General features: G+C 41.3%; 2 protein-coding genes across 4 annotated transcripts in view; both read left to right on the forward strand.

The window, feature by feature from the left end:
• Positions 1-258: 258 nt before the first annotated feature.
• slc30a8 (solute carrier family 30 member 8) lies at positions 259-8,194 on the forward strand. 3 transcript variants are annotated; one of them, XM_086192741.1, is made up of 10 exons: positions 259-277; positions 762-858; positions 2,856-3,022; positions 3,472-3,618; positions 5,073-5,226; positions 5,373-5,533; positions 5,762-5,874; positions 6,909-7,014; positions 7,106-7,240; positions 7,492-8,194. In XM_086192741.1, exons 2-10 carry the CDS (start codon positions 785-787, stop codon positions 7,635-7,637), a joined length of 1,203 nt encoding a protein of 400 aa, XP_086048867.1. In that variant the 5' UTR covers positions 259-277; positions 762-784; the 3' UTR covers positions 7,638-8,194. The 3 variants fall into 3 exon arrangements, with proteins under 3 accessions (XP_086048867.1, XP_086048866.1, XP_086048865.1); XM_086192740.1 differs by lacking the exon at positions 259-277 and adding an exon at positions 292-310; XM_086192739.1 differs by lacking the exon at positions 259-277 and adding an exon at positions 367-399.
• A 3,851-nt stretch (positions 8,195-12,045) lies between these two features.
• Positions 12,046-26,094, forward strand: part of med30 (mediator complex subunit 30) — a 34,728-nt gene continuing 20,679 nt past the window's right edge. The window contains exons 1-4 of the mRNA XM_086192934.1: positions 12,046-12,126; positions 12,738-13,041; positions 15,027-15,185; positions 20,106-20,213. Coding sequence (XP_086049060.1) covers positions 12,826-13,041; positions 15,027-15,185; positions 20,106-20,213 — 483 coding nt within the window. The 5' untranslated portion in view covers positions 12,046-12,126; positions 12,738-12,825. The remainder of the gene's footprint in view (positions 12,127-12,737; positions 13,042-15,026; positions 15,186-20,105; positions 20,214-26,094) is intronic.

Raw genomic sequence — 26,094 nt, forward strand, 5'->3', positions numbered from 1 at the left:
ATGACACTTGATAAAACAAAATTATTCAGGGAAGCAACTGGAAAATTATAAAAAGAAAGGGAAAGAGATTTACAGGAAGATATTAAAAATTGATGAGATTTCAACAGAACCGGAGCGGGTGTGCTAGGGGCTAACAGCACAACATAAGGAGAGGAAGAAACATGAGGCAACGTTACAAACCAAAGGTCATGTGACTGCATTGTGTGAGGAATAATAGACAGAGGAAGCGCACACGGCACTGGCTTCTTTAATCAGCGAGAGCCGGCCGGTCAAAAAGGTGGGCGGACCTGGGACCTTTGGTTCCTTGTGGGTGCGTGGAGTGCACGGCACCAACTAATCAGTCCAAATTAAGTTTATGTGTCTCCACCTGCAAGCGCTACAGTGCATTAAAGGCCCGGCGTGCGTTTCTTTCATCCATCCATCCTTCCTCCCCTCTTCTCTTTCGTACTGGTGTCGAAACTGATTTTCATGTTTTAGGATGAGAGCTGCGAGACGTTGCAAGCGGCCATGCGTTTGCACACGGTGCAGCAGACGGTGGTAGTCACAAGGGTGCATCAAATATTTAGCTGCTGCTCCCTGGGTGGTTGGAGGGGATGTTCAGCCGTTGTCAAATCAAGTTTCAGGAGCAGATAACAAAGAAGATCCTAACAAGCAAAAGAACACTTAGATTTAGAAATTCAATCGAACTGGACTCGAGTGGTTGTTTTAGTTTTGACATTCACCGAGTGTAAGTTTGTTTTTCTTTTTCTTTACTTCCTAAGTTCTGACATTCATTACGTCAGTCATGTACAAGAACAAGGATCCAGAGAGACTTCCCCTGGTGACAGACGTGAAGAGCAGCTACGCTGTTCTGGGAAGGTAAACTTTTATTTATCCTCTTTACATTTTGTGCGAAATTGTAACTGAAGTTGTGAATCAGTTCTGTTGTTCAGTGTGTAAGAGAAGACCTCCGTCTATCAGGTGGGAGAGGTCACATTTCAGTCAGGATACACTTGTCAGAACCTTTTGTCAAATGTACGGGGAAGGAAAGTTTGCCCCGTGTGACGCTGGTCGTTCTCTGAACTGCCTCTTTGCTCACGTTAACTTCTTTTTTTCCACACGGGTCTCCGTGGGGCACTGCTGGATTTAGCAGTGCGCAAATGTGCAGTTCTAGTCATCTGGGGTTACTGCTTGTGCGTATCCGCTCATCCCTGGCGCGGTAGTGGCAAGCAGATAAAGCGTTGGTGTTCCGTTACACAATCATGTCGGACCATTCGGTCCGTAGGACTCGGTGACTGACTCATGGTGATTGACTGCTGATATACCTGAACTTCTGCAAGTGGTCAAGTCCTATGAAGGAGAAAAAACAATATCCACTTCCGGTGATAATCTGGCCTGATTTTATCTGCTAATTTGGACACTGACCAGTGTTCTGGTCCTGAAGCTGGTGCCTGTGGGTCATGGGAACCTTTCAGGGATCAGACATCAGCAAATTTTTTACAAGTGACTTAACATTTGATGAATTAACTGTTAAAATAAGACAACAGCTCTCTAACTTTGATGTGAAGACACTTTTTTTTTTTAACGGCATCTCAAGCCAAATGTTAAGATCGCATCAGAAAATGCGGAAGCACCTTTTCCTGCTGTCCTCCTGCATCTGTAAGCTGATTGGCTGCAGGTGTAAAGTACGAAAGAGGTGTATGGCACAAAAGGTTTCACACTTTATAGCGTTTGCTATAAAGCAGCATGGAAGTAAATGAGAGAGAACGTAGAGAGCGCTAATTAAAGCTGCAATCAGAGACGAGCAGACCCTCATGGGCCTGTCCGCATCCCAGCATGCAGCTGTCCTGTAGAGCCAGGATATAGTAAAAGATGATGATATTTGGGTTTTGCATGAAGTAGCAAACCATGTGCGCTCTAGCTGTAATATCACTTCCTGCATCCAGGTGGCGCTAAAGAGCCCACACATGCTTTACACTGCATTTTGATGCTTTACAACTGGAGAAAACAAGAAAATCAAATGTTTGTTAATCTTGGTTGCATCATGTAACCACTAGGTGGTGCCATGATCACGTGAGTTAAATTCAGCGTGTAGATGTCTTCAGACTGTCATCAAATGTTTGGAAAAGATTTGACTGCGTGGCGTCCGTGTTGCACAGTTTCACCTTTTGGGGTGAAATATCAAAATTAGCTGCTTTGCCACAGTGACACTGGTTGACAAAAACTCTGGTTTTACTGTAAGCCAAAGTTCTTTAGGTGTTTCTGATCAAGTTTGAACTGGATCTGGTCGACCCGCTTGAACGAGAAGATCAATGTTTAAAAAAACCCACAACAAAACATGTAATTTCCTGCTGCCATCTAGTGACCTTTTGACTAGTCTGCTCCAAAATGGAACATGTTCTTCTTATGTCACGCCTCAAACACATTTGCTGAAAACAAACCTCGTGATTCCTTTTTAGAAAATTTTGCTGACCAACGCCACCATAAAACACAATCTTCTTGGCGAGAGTTACTGCAGCTTCCAGAGGGAACCGCCACTGGGGGCCACATGTATCATGCTCATCCTCGCATCCATTATTCAACCACCCCTCTCCGCTGAAGCAATGAGATGTCATCACACATAAAATCTATCAAAGCGTTAGTCTTCTATCCGGCAATCATTTGATTCAATAACCTTCAACTTCTGATTAATACATGTAATTCAACCTTAAAGAAACCAAATAACTTCCGTGTTAATCTGTGATGAAAATGTGTTCTTCCATCCCTGAAGAACTGTTAAGTAGTCAGTAGTAGAAGATTTTAATCACAAAGAAATTGGTCCTCTGTTACACTACCTTTCCCTTGACTGCATTTATTCTGATTTGATATTCATGCAGTGTGCCCGGCCAGGAGGCATTACAGAGAGACGGCACTGGTGGCATCAAGCATTGCCATGACAACAGCCATGCACAGGAAGATCGAGAGAGAGAGAAGAAAGTTGCCAGGAAGACGTTGTTCACGGTCTCTGTCGTCTGTCTGATTTTCATGGTCTGCGAAATCCTCGGTGAGTCATTCGGTTTCTGTAATCCCTGATTCCGAGTTTTTTTTCCTCTTCATGCCGTCGTAGCCAGCACACCCTTCACTGCAAGATGATGACGACATCCACCAGCGTCCACCGGGGCTCAAGGATGAAATGAAAAGATTTCGGAGGTCAAGGGTCACTGTCACCTCACGTGTACAGCAAGCACATTTCTTCAAATTTGGCAAAAATATTCTATGATACTCGAGAATGAATTGAAAAGATTGTGTGGTCGAAGGTCAAGGTCATAGTGACGCTCAGGGCATATATCCAGGCCCATCTCTCTGCCCGCCCCCCCTTCTTCTCAGATTTGTTTTTGCTCTGTCACACCTTCTTGAGTGTTTCTCAGGGCTCCTTCCCGTTTTGTGTGATGTTTTCATAAATTCCCACACAAATCCAACTCAATATTTTCTTCTCTTTCTCCCTCTGTGCAGGGGGATATTTTGCAGGGAGCCTTGCAGTGATGACAGATGCTGCCCACTTGCTGGTAGACTTCACCAGCTTCATCATAAGCCTGTTATCCCTTTGGCTCTCCTCCAGACCTGCCACACACAGGCTCAGCTATGGTTGGCATCGCGCAGGTATGACCCGATGATGTTAATCAGTCAGGAGGAGCTGTCAGATTTGAGAGCGGCTGTAAAAAATCATTTATTCTACACTTGCTGGTTCTGGACATGGCTTGGATGTGTATGACATTTAGGTCCTGCTCAAGTATTTGGAAGCTGAGTTGTTGATTTGTTGTATATCTTTTCACATTTTACCTTTTCCACAAGAACTACCTAGCCTGGAAGGTTGCTGCATGGCTTCATGAAGAATGCATTAAATTTGAACTTTTATTCAGATTCATGTTGCACATCAAAATTCTTCTTCCCCATTTTTTTTTTTTTTTTTTTTTTTGCACAGACCATTCAAAGTCATTTCTGTACAGAGTCTGGAGTAGCAGCAGGAGCAGCAGCAGCAGCCGTACTGCGGCTTTGTGCTACTGAGGACCAGGTCACCAGAAGGCCTTTGTGATTTTGAAGTTGCATATGGCTAAATTAATACATTCAGTCAAAATAACATCACCGTAAATAAGGGAGACAACCTTCAGCATTGGGGGAACAAAGAGTACAATGTGTAGAGAGTTGAATGAATGAAGACTTGATTTGGCCCTGGCAGTCTGTTAGCAAGGAAATCTTGTAACTGTGAAGCACCGACATGTCTTTTAGCCTCATTGGATAACTTTTTTCTTCCCATTGTGTAGTCAAGAATAATCATACCAACACCAAAGGAGAGAGTTAGTGGTTGTTGTTTTTTTTAATTTTTATTTCTTTCTTTTGTCAATGAAACATAACAGTGACCCATTTTCTCAATGGTTTTGGAAACCCCAATCTCGCTAATTAGCTAAGCTAAAAGACTCGCTAAGTAGCTTGCTAATGGTACACACTCAGTGCTGCAAAGTTCCCCAGTCGGTGTTCAGAAACAGTGACAAAAACAGAACTGTTTATGTAACACAATTCTGTTATACAAGTTGCGTAAGTAAAATCTACATGGATTACTTTACATGCTATAAGAAGACTTCATCTGGATGCAGAGTTGTTATTTTGCATCCATTCCAAAAAAACATTTCTATGAAGCATTTTCTTGGTTTCCTTTTTATGTCACTGCTGTTGCTCCCTCCCACACCTCTGCATGCATCAGTTACCAGAGAATGCAGAGATTTACCTGGTGGCGATGAACTTATTTAACATTGTGTGTACTCATTTAGAAAAGTTGCACGTTATAGTTGTTAATTTAACAACTGATGGTAAAAAGCATATTCACGGCCGTTGCTTCTCCCCCCTTCGTTGCCCAAGTGCTGCTGTGAAAGTTTATTTATTCAGCGCTCCACCAATTATTGGTCAGTCCCAAGGTGTGTGCAGTCATTCCAAGAATTTAGTCTTCTTAATCTTTGTTTTATTTAGAGTTTCAACTTCCACTCAGTGTTCGACCAAAGTTAGTTTTTTCCTCCTGATTAATTTGTCTCCTCGCTGTGCTCATCTGCTCATCCGTGCAGAGATCCTGGGAGCTCTGCTGTCAGTTTTCACCATCTGGCTGGTAACAGGAGTGTTGGTTTACCTGGCTGTAGAACGCCTCATCAGCAATGACTACACCATCAAGAGCACGGTCATGCTCATTACCTCTGGATGTGCTGTGCTGGCCAATATTATGTGAGTCAAATACACACTCTCAAGTCTTGTTTATACAGCTTTTATCAGCGCATCATCAACACAATGTGCTGAGTAATTGATTTGAGTAAAGACACCACAGAGAGAAATCCAATTTCATAAGCTCTTAATGTTTCCTTTTTCAACAGCATGGCGCTCATGCTTCACCGCTCTGGCCACGGCCACAGTCACGGGGGGCTCGCCTCGCACGGGCACAGTCACGAGAAAGGCAAAGGGCACTCGAACACCTCAAATCACACCCATTCGAACGATGAACTTGTAAACGTGGAGCCAAAAGGAGCAGGGCAGGGTGCGTTCTCACGTGTGAAGGTTCACGCTGAGTTTCAATCAGCAGTTAATGTTCATTCTCACTCGATCAACCTTGACTAAGCTATAAAATATCTTTTTCATACTGCATGTGCACTGGAGGAGGCTTTATGATACAATATGATTTGTAATGGAATGGAATGGACCAGAATTAAAAATCACACTTGCAAAAAAAATTTTCATACTTAACTACTTTTAATTTTCCCGTCAGAACGCAGAGCTCGGCAGGCCAACACCAGCGTACGAGCTGCTTTTGTCCACGTGGTGGGGGATCTGCTACAGAGCCTCAGCGTGTTTGTCAGCGCCATCATTATCTTCTTCAAGGTTAGTAATTGTGCAGACAGAATGAAAAGTCGATACGCTGCTAGAGAGGACGCTGCAAATACCGTTTGCTTCAAAGTGTTGTCATACGTTAGTGATGAGAACCGATTTATCTCTCACATACGAATTATCTTTTGAGCAAAAAATAATACGTTTACATGAAAAATAAATTGCAGGGCTTTATTTCCAATTCTCGCTACGACGAACCGCTCCCTTTCTCTAGCTGTGTAATCAGAAAGTTGACATGTGGGCACAGAAATCTCCCCTTCTCGCCAGACAATCAACTCAAGGCAGGCTTTTATAATACAGAATAACTCCTAATCATACTTATTTTTTGTGTCCAATAAATACAACAGGAACTTATTTTCTATATGTTTTAGGAGTGCCCTCCAGCCGGTGCCCAGGTTCTGCTGAATGATGACATACAACCTTTCTAATATTTAGTGCCCTACATTTTTTAAGGCTGGTATGAAATCACTTATATAGTTTAGGTCTGACTTAGCCTGCATAATGTGAGTTTAATAATATTTCAAGCCTATTTAAAACCCAACCTTGATAGCATATGGTTACTGATGCATATCTCTGGTTTATTAATTCTATTTTTAGCGTCCAGCTTGTAAACCCCAGTATTCTCTGTGGTAAAAACCTCATGCATGAGGAATGTAGTGCAACACAAGGCTTTGGCTGTTTTCAGCAGGAAAGATTGTGTTATGTTTTTGGTTCACGTGCTGTTTTGTTACCAAGTGTCTCTCTACAGAGTACTCAGTGATTCAGTGTGCTTCTGATCCTCTCCCAGGGCGCTCATTACGGACAAGAGATTCACTCATAAAAATCTATTAAATACCCCTAAGAACAGCAGCTGCATCCATCAGCTGCTGACTTCTAACAGTTTTACAGAAGAAAACGCTTTAGTTGGCCTTGGTCAGGATTTTGTGCTGCTTTTTTTTTTTTTTTTTTTTAAAGATTATTTTTGGAAATTACTCAAAATAGATCCACCTCAAAGACAATATTTTAATAAGTTTTATTTTCTCTTCCAGCCAGAATATAAAATGGCTGACCCCATCTGCACCTTCCTGTTCTCCATATTAGTGTTATGCACCACCGTCACGATCATGAGAGACATCCTGATTGTCCTGATGGAGGGTGAGTCCGTCGTCCTCTCGCCTTTTTGTGCAGCTGTAGCTCAGTCATTTTCTCTTACTTACGTTTTTCTCACTTGTCGTCCACGTGTCAGGCACTCCGGCGGGCGTGAGGTATAGCGACGTCAGAGATGGCCTCTTAGCTGTGACAGGGGTGACGGCGGTCCACAACCTTCACATTTGGGCCCTGACTACGAACCAGGTTGTACTGTCAGCGCACGTAGCTGTAGGTGAGAGGAACCTGAGTTAGAAACATTTGGTTTATAATATATTTATTTACTGTAATACAAACTACATCGCTTGCCACTAATTTTAATTAAATACCGTCAAATAAGCTTTCACACAGACCTGTATATGTCTCATGATGAAGAAGACCTTTCAGAAAATGTGTGGTCATGCGAAATTCTCTCACTGATAGAAATAAACTTAGTAAAAAAAAAAAAGTGTATAAATCGCCACTGTCCTTTCCTCTTTCCCGCAGATGAATCGGTGGATGCTCAGACGGCCCTGCGAGAGATGACGCAGGTGTGCTACTCGTCTTACAACTTCCACTCCATAACCATTCAAATGGAGAGACAGGCCGACCTGAAGCCCGGGTGCACGCTGTGTGAGGACCCAAAGATGTAGCGTCACACCGTCGCCACCTGAGCGGACGTCCCATCAAAGTGTAGCAGCTATGAAAAGTATTTAATTCTGCACCTCAGTGTTTTAATGTGACATTGCTGATGTTCAAAAGAAGTGTTGATATGATAATAACGATAATCACAAGAAGCATTTGAGTGAAGGAAAGGTGGCAACAGAAATTTTATTTGAAGTTTGCGTCCTGATCCTCCTGTGTGAAGTTTTATCTTGATATTCACAAGTTGCCTTTTAAGTGTATTGATACTGAAGCAGAACTCACAATAGAAATGTTTGTCTTTTCTAAATCGTTACACAGTGAACCCGGCACTTTCATGTTTCCGTCACTATACCAAACACACTCCTGTTTTTTTGTTTTTGTTTTTACCGTAACAGTTAGCAGAGACAAACCTTTGCAGGCAAGTCTTGCGTGTGGAAATACGATCAATACGTCTGTACTCCTGTACTGGATTTTAACGATGAAAAAAAAAATTTTTTTTTTCCAGTGATGTGGTTGTAAGTTTACAAGCTGAAATAAATTATTCAATAAAATCTGTCTTTTCAAATATGCTCCACCCTGTGTAGCTTCAGTCTGTCCTGCGCCACATATTAAAAGGGCAGCTCCGCTGATACAGCAGTACTTCCACTGAATGCACTCTACAAATTCCTTAAATCTCACTTCCACTTCATTAACACAATTTCCCCTTTTCTTCCCCTCTAAGTGGATTAGAGGTAATAAAGATCAGCTTATTCCACTTTGTTCTGTTACTGTTCAAGTTCTTAAATGAGATGAAAATCTTGAAACTGACACCAACGTCCCTGCTTTTTATTGCTCAACGCGTACGTCAAATTGAAATATCCAGGGTGTCTTGTGGGTTTTAGATACATTTTCAACTAATCAGTCTGAGCGCAACACTTCTTCTACAGCAGTTTTGTGGATTTATGGCGTTAGATGCTAAAAATTTAAACTGCGATTCAATTTATGAGTTGACATTTTAAAGGCAACTGTTTTCATGACGTGAGTTTGTGTTTTCATTAATTGTCAGCTGCATCACCTCCAATAAATGAGGTGAAAATAACGCGTATAAATTGGGATGAAGTCTGTCTTTTTGAAATATGTTTATTGGGTTTGAAACAGATGGAAACAACGAATGTAAAGGGGATTTTCTAATATTGCATGTTAAATTATCAGGTGGGCCTCATTAGAATTCCATGCCCAAGTCTGAGTTTCATATATAAGAATATAATTAGTCATTAGAGCGCTGTTCAGAATGCTGCGTGGGTTCCATATCTAAAGAATAAAAAAATAGAAAAAGAAAGCATAAAACTATATGAATAACAAAATTATAAAAAGAACTCGAGACTTTTACAAATTACAGAATCGAAAGGAAGGGGAAACTTCAAATTTGCAAGATGAACATGCAGGTTTTTCTTGAAGAAAATAGTCACAACTGTAAATAAATAGTCGTTTTCAATGAGAAAATTCAAGATGGATATGTGTGTATGTACAAGCGTATTTGAGTATGTAAGTGGTATGATACAATATCTATGAATAAACATGTGAATACTGATTATATCATCTGATGTTGGGGCTTTTAACATGCCTGCCCACATACAGTGCATGTGCAACCATCCATATTCTCACTCTCAAACACTGGATCCCTGCTTCCTGTGCCACTATCAATAATCTCCTTCTGTGTGTCCAGAGACTTTTTGAAGTGTAATTTGCTTTTAGACGTTAAATGGACTGCTGCCTTTGAATCAGACCAATGTACTTCTCTCTCTCTCTCTTTCTCCATCTGAACTCAGCCCTGGAGGGAGCAGATCAGTGAGTATTTAATTAAAAGTATAGCTAATGCGCTAGATAGCCTACCTAGCTGATCCATTTTAGTCCAGATACCCCTTCAGCTAATAATTACTGCACTTTCCTTGCAAGGGGTATTTTGTTTGATAATTTTACTATACTGCTTCTTTTGCACCCCCCCCCCACATACACACACAAACACACACACACACACGCATCTTCAAGGTTCAAGCCTATGCAGCATCAATGAGGAGCTGCAGTCTGATGAATCTGCAGTCAGTTTCAAGGTAGTCTGTGTTCCTTGGTGTTTCTAGAGCCTCAATCATGCGCAACACGGGATACACAGAGGCCATGAAATCCTCATACATGTATTAATCCTCATCCTCCTGTTTTCTCGTAAGGTTGGTGATTGCTGACTATACAGTGCCGACCATGTAGAGTTGGGTTCATAAATCCCTTCGAAATTTTGGTTGTATTTCCTTGTGATGAATGACAGCCTCTGATATTTACCAGAATGTTTTGCCTCACTGTGGTTCAATTACATTAACATGAAAAGGCCTGTTTAAATCAATGCATTTTCCATCAACCAGCCACGATGTGATCAATACATTCTGTCTGTTTCTCTATACACTTTAATCAGTGATGATATATGGGCATTTTAAATTGCTTTGGGGCTTCAGACAGATGCTTTTTCTTTTTTTTTTGCCTTACGTAAATGATAAACACACTCAACCACTGAGGATACACCCGCACACCACTTTTGTGAAGTTATTGGTATGTATTATGTGAATGTACAAAGTTATTTCACATAATTCAGAAAATGTTAAATGTACACCTCAGTATGGAGCTACCTGCCTCTGCCAACTCAGCGTTCCTTCGTCCTAATTAAACACACCGAGAAGACAGACTGCATGATTATAGAGAGGCTCAGTTTGTCTGCTGGTGTGGCAGATGGGGATAGTAATGGTCATTTATCCTGGCAAACTAACTAGCGCTCCTTCTGCAATTAGAAAGTTGTGGGCAGTCAAATGAAACTTATGTTTGTCGTATCAGTGCAGTGTTTTTTTGTTGTTGTTTTTTTTTTTGGTGCTTTTTTGTTCAGACAAAGAGACAAAGTAAAGGGAAATGTCTTCAGGTTATTATTACAGAAAATGTGTTTCGCGTAAAAGGAAATTGAAATCCTGCCCGTAACCCCAATTTTTAATGAATAATGTAAATTAAGTAATAGGCATCTTAATCTACCTTTTCAGTTCGCTCAAGCCTGAAGGCAAAGCCCATCCTTATTTCAATAAAACTCCCATTTCCAGTCTCACGCTGTAAGTCAGTGCAGTAATTCTGCATGGCAGAGCACACGCTGAAGAGGGAGGCTTTTGCAGCCGACTGGCTATTTAAGCCACATCTTGTTATCCTCATTTCAAATGAATATGAATTCTGATTGCTCACAAAATAATACCGTAATGGATGGATGGAGGCATTGGATGTCATTTAAGTCAGAGTAGACAACATCACCGGTAATGGGATGTGTTTGAATAACACTTTCTAAAAACTTATAAGGAGCCACAAGAGGCATTGATGTGGTATAAATTGGTTTGGAGCCTGATGGGTATTGGCTGTTATACGAATACACCAGAGCATGGCGCTGTTACCTAATGTGTGCAGCATTGCCGGGTGACGTTAGGTTCTGTCCTAAAAAATCAAGGTCCTATCCACAATGTGTTTGTCTCACATACTTAAGGGTTGTAACCAAAGTTATGAGAGCAGAATTACGGCAGGTCAGCAGAGGTCACTTCTATGCAGCACACATGACACGAGGCACATGCGCATACTGCATTTTTTTTCCCGAAGTTCCTCTGCATCAGCGTCCAGACATTTATTTCAAGACTAAAATTGAAATGGTTGTCATTTAAAGCATAGAAGGAAGGAAGGAAAATACAGGCGCGCATCATAAACATCCATTCAGTACCACCCTAGGGCCTATCACACTTGAGTGAGACAAAGGGGCAAAAGACTGCAAGTACAAGTTGGAGGACAGGACCTCTGCTTCGAATGTTTGCCCCCATGTAGTTTTTGACAGACATTTTTAGTAAAAAAGGTGCAGTTTACCAACCCATGGATTTAAACACAAGACTTTCATTCAGACAACAGGGGTTGAAACTTCATGTTTTGTTGTTGTTGTTGCAATTTCCCCGCTTTTTTCAATCAATGTTTGTTGTTTTTTTTTTCAACTTTGTCTTGGTGTTTGTATTTGCAGTAAAACTAGCTGGTCAAGTTTAGGAAAACAGCATAGTTTGAACTGAATCAGAACCTTTCACAAGTTAACCACAAATCAGAAATGTATTCTAGCTGGCTTTCTACTGGAATACTTTCTGGCAAAAAGCCTTCAATTTAAACAAGAGTTAAATATTCTTATTGTCATTGTTGACAAGCATTATTTAGTCTAGAGAGATATGAAATCCTACTTGTTTGATTGGCAATGCAGTTTGCGAACATTTTAGAAATTACAGGCTCCTCGCTTACCTCTAATGAGTACCTCACAGTGTGACAATGAACCCTTTTCCCCTTGCGCTTCTACTTCAGTGATTACCGCTACCAGTCACGGACCGGCGTTCTCGCGATGTTTCCAGCCACGGAGATCCACGGAGCAGAGCTGGGGACTTGACATGTCATCAAAAATGACACACTGTCACCACACAGGTAACATTTCACACTGTCAGTTGTGTTATTAAATGTATATAAACCCTCAACGCAATGTTGAGTTTCACATTGTTCCGTAAGAGTTTAATGACGGGCAAAATAAACCGAGACAAAGTGGCATGTGCTGTGAGTGTTTACTTAGCTTTGATGACAACCACTCCACTTTGGCTTTTTAGCTTTAGCGAGTAAATAAACCCGTTATTTAAACGCATCCGGACGTAGCATTGTAAGTTTGGAATAGAAGCTGACGGACTTCTGCCGACAAAAAGGCGCGTTTAACAGTTTAGGCACCTCGTTACAACTTCGATGTAAAGCTATAATGTTAGCACAGTCACTTTCTCAGTGTTTATCTTTCAGCTAACTCAGGCATCGTTATGTTTTAGCTGATTTGTAAAAGCTTTGACATCTTCAGAGAATTTCTCTGCGCTTTCTGTGTGTTAGAAGAATGTTATTTTGTCGCAGGTAATTGATTCAACATGCAGGATGTTATTCTAGTGTCCTCACAGAGTATGTGGCTACATTTTGAGTGTTTGACACTCATATCAGAACCAGTGGCTCAGTAATTGACAACTTGCTGTCTCTGTTCTGCTTCCTTCAAACAATACATCAAGGCATGTAAGTCTGTGCTGGTGTTAACTAGCCTGACGGGTAACTCCACCTGGACCTAAACCTCCTCCATCATCCTCAACTACTTTCTCCATGACGACCCCTCCTCTTGTGTCACCTTTTGGTGGGCAGCCGCTGCCTCAGCAGCAGCAGCAGCAGCAGCAGCAGCAGCAGCAACAGCAGCAACAGCAGCAAGCGCAGGCGGCACGTGATGTCAACACGGCCTCGCTGTGTCGTATTGGTCAGGAGACGGTCCAAGATATTGTCCTCAGGACAATGGAGATCTTCCAGCTCCTCAGGAACATGCAGGTCTGACTGTTTTCTCTGTCCACGCACATGCCAAGCTCTCAACTCACAAACACAACATTAGATCATTGACAATAATAACAGAACCAGTATTGAGGAAAAACTCAGACAGGAATGCAGTTTTTTTAAAATGTACTTAAATGCACTCTTAAGAAGTAGACTGAATACCAAATTGAATAATTATTGTTTTCATTACAACTTATAAACCAAAACTGATAATCACCTGATTTAATTTCTATCACAGATATTTGCGTGTAAAAGGGACAAGCTATTAGTTGGAGTATTAATGACTAGCTCCATTCATGCATCCAAAGTTGCTCATTTCGCAGTAAACTGTAAATGTCTAACAGAAGTGGAAGTCTTGAAGTGAAAAAATGTTGCAAAAATTACTGCAGTTTAAAGTTACTGTCAAGGGGATGGGAGGATTGGTCTTTGTTACCTGGTTACGCAGAGCTTCATTGGCAAGGTAGAAGGATTACATGGGAAATTTTAAGGTCAACATGAAAATTTCTAACAAAAATGGCAGGATGCTGTATGGAAAGGTGATAAATCCAACATCATAGGCCTTGAGCAGGATTATGCACACCTATCGCACAGTATATCAGAGAAATAAAATCAGTCAGGAATATGTCTAAAATATTTCAATTTTTATGTACAGAACAAGTTTACCACCGTCTAGAGATGAAGGCTTTTCAAGTTACATAAAAGTGAAGCTGGTGGTTTAATCAAACATATTCAGGCAATTAGTCATCGGGTGTTTGGTACACTAACCTTGGCATCAGATTGCTCTGCAGTCACAAGTTGTTCATCTTTCGACTGAAGGTGGGGTCAGCCCCTCAGAGCCGACCCTCCCGCACCTTGTTAAAATCACAGCCAGAGACGGGCCAGACAAGCGCACCTCAGCCACAGAATGCACAAACAGTAAAAGTTTGTCTTGGTTTGTGGACAACGGGCTGTTTTTACACTCATAACACACTCAGCTATATATTCATAATTTTTCATCTGTCTTGTCCTTGCCTCTCACCTGCTCTCTCTCTCCTCTCTCACTATCCCCCCCATTTTGTTTTGTCTCTCCGTCTCACTTGTCACCTTGCTTGCCCCGAAGGTGATCTTGTTTTATGCTATGCAGGATGTTATTAATTGGACATGTCTTGTTTGGAAATGTACCTATATATCAACTGATTTTTGCCAAGTTGACTTCCACTGGCAAATAAGAGCAATAACAGATGGCAGTGCCTTATATGTTGATGCCAAAGGTTATTTGTTGTTTCAGAATGGTGTAGGATTGAATTTGTCTTCAAAGATGGTGTGAGAAAGTGCTGAAAGACTTTGAAGTAGTCATATGCATATGTATATGTGTGTGTGTGTGTGTGTGTGTGTGTGTGTCTATATATACTGTATATATATGTGTGTGTGTGTGTGTGTACATGTATGTATATATGTACATGTATATATCTATATCTATCTATCTATATGTGCGTGTGTGTGTGTATGTTTCCCTGGCACAGAGGGGCGAGTAAAGATCAACAAAATCAACATAATCATAAGATACCCTTCAATGTTGGTTAAAAAAACCAAAACATTGGCATCAGCTATTGGACAAATTACCATTTTCATCATGGATATCGGCATCAGCTGAAGTATTTAATCATCAAATGCTTCTGAGGTTGTGTTTGGCGATTGGAATGTATGAATTTAAAGAACATCATGACCAGCTGCGATATCGTAACACGATCAAACGCAGGTTTTGTAAACAGGTCCCCACTTAGCAGAAAGAAGAGCATCACTTTGTTATCCGTCTAAATCAAAGTGCATGTATTGTGCATTAGTTGAAGGCCTCTAATGGACTTCTACCAGTTGGACAACAATTGTGGCTTTGCAGTGCCTCTGCCAGCCAGTTGGGATCAATGCTGTTGCTTTTTATTAGCACTGGCTCTGTTGTAGGTCTGTACTTTGCTTAACACAACATTTCCTCTGGTGCTTCACAGCTGCCTAATGGAGTCACTTACCACCCCAACACCCACCAGGACAGGCTGGGGAAACTCCAGGAGCACCTACGCATGCTTTCTGTGCTGTTTCGCAAGCTGCGCCTCGTCTACGACAAATGCACTGAAAACTGTGCTGGGCTGGACCCCATACTTCCAGAGGTAAGACTTGTGTGTCGTCCCCCCCCACAGTTCAAAAGGTTTCATCTTTTCCTAACTAGAGGGCAGCTGTAACTGGAATGTTGCTCGAGATGGTTTTATTGAAATCATTTAAAAATGTGTGACTTGGATGGAACTAAAAAAATGCTTCACATTTTTCCTCGGTTGTACTGCCAGTATCGGCGATGCTTTGCTCCTCATTCAAGGACAATAATACACATCAGACAGAGGAGAATTCCAGGGATGCGACACTGCTGATGGTGCATGTGCGAGTTGACATGTGAAAATAGAAAATAGAAATGAGCTGCATCCTGATGTGCATCTACTGCAGTGATAAAGGTCAAGATGATGTGTTGGGCCGCATATACAAAAGAATGGGTGCTGTTGTCTTGACGCTTGGCACTGAAATGATATAAACTGCACACATTATGTGGCCAGCTAGCTTGAGGACACCCGCTGTACCTCCCGGGATCTAGTCAAATGTAGGTCAATGAGTATGAATGCAAAACCTGAACAGGGAAAATGATCTGTTTCCAAAGTGTGACTCCTAAGATCCTTGACATTGATGGCAGTTGAGCTCCTCTGTAATGTAGCATAGAGATGGTACAGAAGAAGTTACACAATCCTTCATCAAAGTTCATATGGTCACGAAAAACCTGGGAAGGTTTTTGGAACTTGAAAATAGCCTTTCCCAGGCCTGGAAAAAGTTTTTGAAAAATTAAAAAAAAGCCAGGAAATTTTGAAAATGTCATGGAAAATTACTACACCAAGACCTGCACATTAGAGTAAATGTTGATTGACTTCAAAACATGTCTATAATGTCTCAAACCATTTAGCTCAGTGTTGATTTCAGTTAACTATACATTTGTAAATTCATAAATTTGTAATTTCTCTGTTAATAAATTTATGTTTAAACTGATTTTCAGAAAATTTATGATCTGGAAAACTATTGGTAAAAATGCATATGAACCCTTCATTACACTGTTATTCTCAGATGGGTGCTGTTGGATTAGAGAAGCAGTGTACAAATTTGTAGAATGTACAATGTAACATCCATTTTAAATATGGTAAAAATCAAATTTTGAATATATTTAAATGTGATAACATAAAAAAACCTGCAAAAAATATGCTACTTTTTCTTCTTTATTCACAAAGCACTATTTTTTTCATTGCTTAAAAATTTTGTTGCCGATGATCATTATCATCACTCATCAAAATATTCCTCCCCCAAAATCAGACATAAATTGCATTTAATATGATTGTGTGATTTATGTGGTATTTTCAACAATATTTTTTAGCATGATTAGTACATTTTTACAAGTTGAATTAGAGGAATAGATTTCCTTGTAATTTTTACCCCTGCCAAGGATGTCATGTGATCTGGAACTGTGCTACTCTGCTAAGAGCATGTGACGAGCTCTCTGAGCTCTCTTAATGTTGCTTGATTGATTGATCCCTCCAGAACATCAAAACTTAATATGTGTGTGTACTCAGCATGACTAATTGCCACTGACACACACAGTAAAACTACTCACCTGCAACATAAGGATGCTGTTTTTTTTACAGGAATCGGCCGTGTTTAATGCTTTACACACACAGACACAGACACAGACACACACACACACACACACACACACACACACAGACCTTTACCTTGGGGGACTCTTATCTCCCCTACTCCCTCCAGGTCTGTCTTTGCTCCGCTTACAGCAGATTCATTGGCCCCCTCAGGTGAGTCTCTAGAATCATTTTACTGCTGCTCACAGTCACCCTCCACCTTCAGGGACACTTCAGCTCTATTACACCCCACCTCTGCCTGCATGTCCACACACAGTGTTGGACAGACCATACCTACAGGACACACACACACAAATATGCATGCGGTGCGCTGTCGTGATGCACACACTCACCAGCCGACTGGGCTTGCGCTGTGCGTGGCACCAAACCGGCTACAGCTAGGCTATCCACCAATGTTTGATTGGATTTATGACAACGGCAGTCCCGTCTCAATTCCTGCAGATTGGCTTGGAGCTAATCTTTCTCACCAGGCTCCTACTGAGGATAAAGGGGAGGATGTGGGAGACCAGTCTTAAATTGGAACAAATTTGTGATGGCTGCCATGTATATTTTCCACAATGAGTAATACAGTTCTCCAAAGCATTTCAAATAGTACATCCACTGGTTGTTAAAAATGACTCCCATCCCTGATTACGTTCCTAAATCACAGCCCAGGAGTGGCACTCTGACATTTTCCCTCACTGTTGTGGTGGGAACTTTCATTGAGTCATTATGACACACAGCTCTTTTTCTTCACCTTCTTTCCACGTTATTTAAATGTTTATTCGTTTTACCCTTGAGGTTGAGAGTGGGTCCAGTGCTGACCAGCCAATAGCGAAGCTCCCACATGCTTGCCTGGGACGGAGGACTGTTGATCTTGGCCCCAGTGTGAATGCCATTAATCATCCTGGAGATTTCAGGTGCCTGCCTGACAGTCGTTCACTATTGGCTGCCCGAAACAGGAAGTGGAATCAATGACTCAGGCGGTGTGACCTCATTGCAGCCTAATTAGCAACAGACCCATTTAATGAACAGCTGGACCAAATGCACATGTCAGTGCTTTCCAGCTGTCACTGCTGCCTCATTGCTTTTTCTCCCTCCATCTCTCACACTCAACTCTTACATACTTTACTCCTACTCTTTCTACCATTCGTCCGCTCACATTCTCTTGCTCAATATTAATTCTATAAATCTCTTCCTCCACTTTAACTCAAGTTGGCTTCGTGTCTCCTTCCTTTTTCTTCCATTTTTTTCTGTTGTCCATATTTTCATCCCCTCTTTTCCTGCAGTGAACAAGCAAGCTATATAATTTCCCTTTGCCCTTTGAGCAAATTTTCCTTTTATTGTATTTGTTCAGGGTGTCTTTTTCTCTACCACTTTTGCTTTTGTCTCAGCGAGACAACCCGGAGAACTTCATTATCCTATTCTTCTCTGTCAGCCAGGAAACCACATCCATCTATCTATGGAGGAGGCAGGGGTTATGACTCACGCAGGCACTTACACACACATACAGTACACACACACACACACACACGCACACACAATACACTCACCATCCATCTTTCCCACCCCACTCAGCACATTTCATTTCCCCTCTACAAGCTGGCAAAGTCAGCCTAGTACCTTAAAATCCAGTATGTCAGTAGCATGGGTTTGAAATTATCTTTTGAAAAAACTTTTCTTCTTTCTTGAGCCAGAGATGAGCTCATAGTTTGTGTGATTTCATATCCTGAACATATATTTGCTGCTTCCGTCTCTATTCAAATGTCAAAGCTGAGAGATTGGCATGGAGCTCAGCCAAGAAACTCAACATCCCAAAAGAAAGTCACCCAGATTTTTCTGTTGGTTTTACACATTATTTGACTTTCTTCCGTCACCTTTACATTTCTGTTTACTCTCTCTTCCCACACACCTTCCTAGCTTCTTCTATTCTTCTTTTTCAATGAGACTTTTTCTAATCTCCTTGCTGCCTTCTCTCGCTTCATCATTCCTCCTTCATTTGTTTTCTGTCTGTCTCTTGATGATGGCTGGCTTTGGCCATACTCAAAACACAAGTCATTCATTGCTTCCAGATGACGCAGCTTTCTTAAGTCATTGTCTAGTGTCTGCAAGGATTTCACTCCAACTTAAAAAGAAGCAACTACAAATTCTGTAGACAAGTAGAATAATCAGAAGAATTTTGCACCGTTTAGATAAGCATCTTGTGGAGTTGTTATTGGAGCAAGGTGTGTTTTCCCTCCTCGTAGCAGTTTTCATTGGCGCCTAGTTGTTTTAGTCTCCTGCCTAGTCTGTGTTTGTGATCTTGTCTGGTATGACAGTTTTTGTTGATGAAAGGAAACTCTTGAGCTCTTTTTTTGGTGACAGGAACTCTTTATTTGCAGCATAACAAACTACTGCAGATTAACCTCAAAGTTTTAATTAAATCTATAAAACATGATTACGCCTAAAAAAATAATTTGAACCAGGAATGGAACTTTGAATTTATGTTATTCAATGTATTTTATGGAATTACTTTGGAATAGCAGTTACATTTGATCACATTTATTATGCGTTTCTGTATTGTTGTACTTGTATTATTTGCAAATAGCCTACTGTCAATCATATTATCTCAGTATGTTCCGACTGGGTGTTATTCCAAGAACAGCATGTTCCCAAGACAATCAGAACACAAGACTTGTCAGCAAGCCTCCTGCTCACCTCCACATTGAGGTAGCCACTAGGGGGCAGTATGATGTAAAGCAGCTCTCAGGAACGCCTAGTATCGTGAGGGCTCTTGCACATCAGCCTCACCATAGTGTCGAGCAGACAAGGTCAAGCACACAGTGTTTAAAAATGAATTAATCTCCCACTCGTGCTCTCTCTGCCTGTCTCTCTCCCTCTCCCTCTCCCTCTTTCTCTCTGTCTTTCTGTCTCTCTCCCTCTTTCTCTCTCTCTCTCTGTCTCTTCCTCTTGCTCTCTCTCTTGCGCTCTCTCTCTCTCTCTCTCTCTCTCTGTCAGTCTCTACCTTGGAGAGGCACTCGAGACTTGGTCCTTACACAGAATCCCCATTTTCACCACTGCATGGGAACAAGATCACCCATACACACAATACTCTTACCTGTAACGGCACTCAGCACTGAAGAATACAGGAAAAATGTGAATATGCTGTACTTTTACTGTCTAACCATGAACTAAGTAGGAGGAGAGAGGCACAAGAGAACTGGTATTTCATCTTAGTATCACGACCGAACTTGATAGTGATAAGCTAGGGACGAACTGAAACTGATGGTTATCCAGTTTAGCTGCATTGTGACAAGACATCCTCTTATAATTAATCTTCATAGAGTAAATAATAAAGCCCGACTCTTCATTTGTTCTCCTTCCCAGCAACTGATACCCTTTGTGGAGGACGACTGCTCCAAACATGATGATCGTTCAGCCGGCCAGAGTCGCCCTGCTACCGAGGAGAGGAGAGAAATCCTTGAGGTCAACAAGGTAGGCTGATCAATACAACAGTAACACTGTCCGGGGGGGCAAAACGCTGTCTCACACACACACACACACACACACACACACACACACACACACAAACACACACACACACACACACACACACACACACACACTGCTGACAACAATGTCACTGCTCACTGTCACAGCTGACACATGAGAAAAAAATCAAATTCATTACAGATAAATGAACACAGGTGGTTTGCAGGTTGGTAATGCTATAAACGAGTATTGAATTTACTTGTTTATATATAAATTTAGTCTGCGCCTTCATTAGGGGAAATAAGTAGTGACCAACAAATTGGTTTGGTGTTGAGACCAACTGAGCAGATCTGGCACTGGCCAAAATGGGACAATATTATGTCATCGGCCACTTTGTCAGTAGTTGATCAGTAATTAGTTAGATGCTTGTGGTCCACTCCCGGAGAGTCAGATATTTTTCCCGTCAGACTTTGTTGCACCATCATCATCATTATCATCATTTGTTATATAAAACACTTGCCGTACAGTTTTAGATATTAGTCAGAACTCCAGATGGCTGTAGAGCAGGTTGCACTGGTGCCATGTTCCGGTTAAACCACTTGTGAACTCTCCGTGGAGTTTAACTGCAGTGAAATGCTTTTACATAAGTGGTGTTCGTCCTGGTCAAAGTTAAGTAACTATTATCTCTTCTGCTTTGCTGCTGACAGCCTGTAAGCCAACAATGTGATATCTATGGAAGGCAGAAGAGCTGGTTGCACTGGCATCAAGTTCGGATGAAACTTCTTTTGAAGTCCCATAGGAAGGAATCGATGTGAAAAATGTTCATGGAAGAAGTGTCGCTTGGGATCATAGCTCAGTAACAAGCATACCACGAATAATTTTCCACGCATTGCTGCTAACAGTCTGTCAGTCAGAGTCGATAAATGTGGAAGGCAGTAGAGCAGGTTCCTCTGGTGGCGGGTTCAAAAGTAGTTAAACTAATTTAACAACATTCCCCTTTTTAGGGATGGCGTGCTGTGAACATTTCCAAACCTGTTTCACGTCAAGAGAAACACTGGACCGGAACAGTTTACAGAATATTACCACTAGGTGCTGCACTTGAATTGACAGGTGCTCCTGCAAGGAACGTGTTGAAGTCAAACTGATTTAAATTTGTACTGGACCGTGTCTGAAAACCTGGACATCGACTTCGTCAGACATAATAATCTTTCAGAAAACCTGACGCAACAGTGGAGAAGCTGGCACTGGTTCATTCACCTCAACACCTTAAACATCCTGTAAAAGGGAGTTTTGGAAACTCTGATCAAGCGCTGCAGCTTGCACTTGTAACTGATTGGCCGACTGGTTCGAGCCTTACAAATTAACATGATTAATAGTTGACAGGTGACGGGTGGTGAAATACATCATTAATGGTGATACCTTCAGTATTGGAAGTAGCGGCTGATCGGTGACAGTTTGGTCAGCAAACACACTGCCTGTGTGTTTCTCATCTCACACATCTGATACAGACAGAATCTGCTGCAGCCCTGTTTTCCGAGTATGTGGTGATAACGTCTATCAGTAACAGAATGTTTCTTTTTATTACTTTATAAACTGCGGTTTGAAAGTGCAGACTTGTAACCAGAGAGCAGTTGCATGGTTTTTATTTACCCTCATTCAGAGACAGAGAGATGGAGGGAGAGAGCGAGAAAGAGCACTTCCATCACATCTTCCATCAAATGCAGCTGTCTTTTATAAATTTTCTGGAAGGGGAAAAAAAAACAAATAGTCAAACTATCATATTGAATAGTCAAATCTGACTTGAGTTTGGGCTACAGCCCTAGTGCCTCAAATTAAGAGTATAAATAAGATAATGAAGTACCTCCAATTATACAAACAAGTCAAATATGAAGGGAAGATGATTTGACCATTCCTACAAAGAGCTGTTAAGAAGTCTGAATATTGACACTGAGAATGAAAAGAGGAGTTTTTTTTTGTCTTGAGTGAGCTGTTCACTTAGGGAGGATTCAAGTGTGTAACAGCAAACACACCTAAAAGGTTTCTCAAATGTTTTCACCACCAGATGTGTTTCTGCCCACTTCTGAGGCTGCCTAATGACTCTGAAGTGCACAGCAGAAAGCTTTTCTTTCGACGGGCGCACCATGTTGTCAGGATGGTCTGCTTTAATCCTGAGTCATGGGAAATGCAAACACAGCACTGCAAATTAAATGTGCATTAACTAGTTTTTTTTGGCCACTTGGGGGCAGAAGAAACTAGTTGCGAACACAATCCTGCAGTTAGTGATAAACCATGTAGTGAACCTAAGTCCAATATTCAGTCTCCTTTAGCTCTGTTTTAGATCTCTATCAACCCCTGGGGGAAATGCTCCCTGTTTGCTCTGAAAAAAGCTGCCTCCGTTGACAGTGAACCAAAACAGCAACATAGCAGGCATCTAAACAATGAGCAGAAATCGCCATAAAGCACAGAGCAGCAGTGTGTGTGTGTGTGTGTGTGTGTGTGTGTGTGTGTGTGTGTGTGTGTGTGTCTAAGGACTCACCAACAGTTACACGATGTCACTTTACGCTATATATTAAAAAAATGATTATAGTCGTTGGTAGCACAATCCTGCATTAGAGTTTGAAACAGAATTTTGATTGATGGTGGGTATCGTTTTGAGAGAAGAACTTTAGAGTGATAATTAAAGTTGAAATATATTCAAATCACTGAAAGACAGTGAGAGATAATCCCTCTTCCTCCACTGCAGTCTCACGTGTTTCAGTGTTCATTTTGGAATGGACTTGTCTCTTAAAAAAAGCACAAGAACACATACATGTGATAAACGTGTGTTATATGACCTTTTGTGTCACATCTGGAAGAACATGTAAGCGTTAATTTCTGCCAGCTGGGACATAACACAGTGTCTCAGAACAATGACAGACTCTGCCCCATGATGTTTTAGCATTTGCCATCATAGATTATTTTGAACTCAGGATTAGGTTTAATCACTCCCTGGGAAACAGGCCAATCCAGACACATTAAAGCACTGTGTGTGAAATCTAGCCCCTGCATCGATGGAGGGGATGTAAATGGGCGGCGGTCACAGGCGGAACTTCCCAGTAGTTTCCATATCTCACCCAAGTGCAGTAGTTATGGACAGTGGAGCGTGGCAAAGGTTCAGATAAAACACATGGTGTGTTTTTTCGGAGGCCTTTTAGATTCCCTTGTCTTTCACGGTGTTGTTTTTTAAAATTTTTTTATATATATATATATATATGTATGTATGTGTGTATATACTGAGTAAGAGAGCTTTTGTTCTTTCTTCAGAGAGAAAAAAATTGTTGCTCTCGCACACATACTGTCAGTGTGTGCGCGTGCCAGCTGAAGCCCTTCTCTATTTCTTCTCTTTGTATGTGCATTGTGTCGGCTCTGTACTGTTATTGCATGGCAAGCTGTCTGAGTGTGCTGCAATGATAATGGTCCAAGGTCAGGAGTGTCAGTAGCAGCATAGATGGGAATTGGTTATTTTTAAGAGCTCAGCAGAGCTCCCTTGGCTGCTTTTAAATGTTAACACTACAGTGAAACATTGCAGTGAACCCTGCGCTCAACTGCACTCGGCTCTGTCCAAAACAAACAGCACCTCTTTTTCACACCAACCCTCCATATCTGCAAAAGGCACCGGAAAAGCCTGATGGTAATCTGGTCGATAAATATCCAAAGCCTTGACTGCAATACAGGACTGAAATATAGACATTTGTTTTCAACAAAAAACAAAAGGTATGAATGCATAAGAGGGAGATTAATTTTGTCCTATTAGAGGCCTGTGTATGGAAGTGATAAATAACCTTGTTTGTGATGTGACCTTCCCCCTCTGAAAAGCATTAGCATGCAAATTGAGTTCTGTCAAAATGATCCAAATATATAGAGATTGAGGCAGGCTACTGCAGTTCACTCAGGGCACTTTCCTCACGTTCTGCCATCCTTACAACATAGTAAAAGCTTATTAACATATAAGATGTAGAAAAGAAAGCTCATTATACTGTCCAGTGTACAGTTGACGGAGTAATCCTCTTAATTGGAACTAACACTATATGCCTCAGATGTAAGAATATAGAGAATGATATTGATTTGTGGCTACATTTCAGTTATTGGAGCACCTAATCTGTCTCTAACTTGGCTATTTCTCTGTATTTAATTCTTTTTAATTAGTTTTCATTTAATCATTGGACATTAAGGCATAATTACTCTTGATTACCACTCAGCCCAGGCTGTTTAAATAGGAGTAACGAATTGCTTTGAGTTGTCAGAAGACTGAAATCATTTACATGACCAGTTGATCAGTACTGACATGCACTGCTTCCAGCTCATCTTTTGATAACAGAGATGGTTTAAAATAGATCCACTTTTGCTTTCATAGTTTATATTTAATGGAAACTGAAGTTTTTTGTGTATTTGCAATAATTAAACAGCACAAATGTTAGGGCAGAAGGGAATGGAACTGGTTGTATTTCATTTTTAAAATGTAACCATTTATAAGAAAGAGAATTCTTAATTTGACCGTGATACTGGCTTGGCTCATGCTGCTTAGGCCCCCCCCCCCCCCCCCCCCAACCTCTAAATTCTTACATCTAACACCGTGATTTCAGCCTGCTCAACTCTACAGTGTTTTGGACACTTGTGGCAAAAATGAAAGTTTGCCAGCACTGAAAGTTGTCAACAGTATAGATAAGTATGGATAAATTTAGGTTTTTGTTTTGTTTTTTCTTAATGATCTGTTGCCATCAGTCAGTATAGGTTTTATTGCTCAGTTCGACCCAGAGGCTAAAACTGGAACTTATTTGAAATGCAGATTTCCTCTCTGGCTCTCGAATGTGTGCCTCATGTGTTTGCAACATATTTAACTGTGATTTTCTCCAGGCTGCCCAGCTGCACACTAAGGCGGCAGTGAGGGCAGCAAGCTTTGGGGAGTTAAAGTGGTTAGTGTGATCAGCAGAGTAGAGATGCAGTGGGACAGGGGAAGCAGATGTTTGTGGCCTGGATACATCTGCTGCAGTCACTTCAGCCAGATAGGACGGTTCTGGATGAGAGAGGAATGATTGGGAGGAGGGTGAGATAGTAGGAAAGAGGGAAGGAAATAAAAAAAAAGAGGGAAAAAGGGAGGGAGAGACTGACATGAGATGTTGAGATAGATGGGTTGACAGAGGAATAGATTTACAATGGAGGGGAAAAGGGAGGAGAAATATGGATAGAAAGCTTTCCGATGAGTAAAAGGAGAGAGAAAAATGAAGTGCAGAGGTGGGAAAGGTGTTGGAAGATGCATGGATGACCAGACAGATAGCTGCTGTCAGAGATAGTAGATGTGTGAAGTGGAGGCTAAAGGACGAAGGAACACCGAGAGAAACAACACAAACAAACTAGCAGCAAAATGAAAGTAAGAAAACAACACTACAGTTATTTTGTTGAACTGAATCTGTGTATAGTGGCAGCAGAGAATCCTTGGGCCTCTTGATGTACACAAAGGAGAAGACAGGTAAAAGATTGATGAAAGAACGGATTGATCGATGTGTCGACAGCTGTGGATTGTCAGAGTTAAGATGTTCCCATTCAGATAGGCTCTTAAAAAGGAATAACAGAAGACTGATTAAATTCAGCTGTGGCAGGGAGAACGGGGCGGCGTCTGTAACAGGATGCTCAGAGGAAGATTGATGCAGAAGTGTAAAGATAAGTCCAAACGTGCTGCACCTCTCCAGCTGATATGTCACTCTGGTTAAGGATTCCAAGCCTCAGATTTCCGCACAGAAATGCTGAAAGTAGATCTATTTTTAAAGATGACATCTATCAAAATTTGGATTCACTCACTGCTGTAAATAATGAACAGATACAATTCATCTTCATGGAAATGGATGAT

The sequence above is a fragment of the Aulostomus chinensis genome, chromosome 22 (assembly GCF_037954235.1).
Source record: "Aulostomus chinensis isolate RoL2024-O1b breed Wild chromosome 22, RoL_Achi_v1.0, whole genome shotgun sequence".
In the NCBI taxonomy this organism is placed as follows: domain Eukaryota; kingdom Metazoa; phylum Chordata; class Actinopteri; order Syngnathiformes; family Aulostomidae; genus Aulostomus; species Aulostomus chinensis.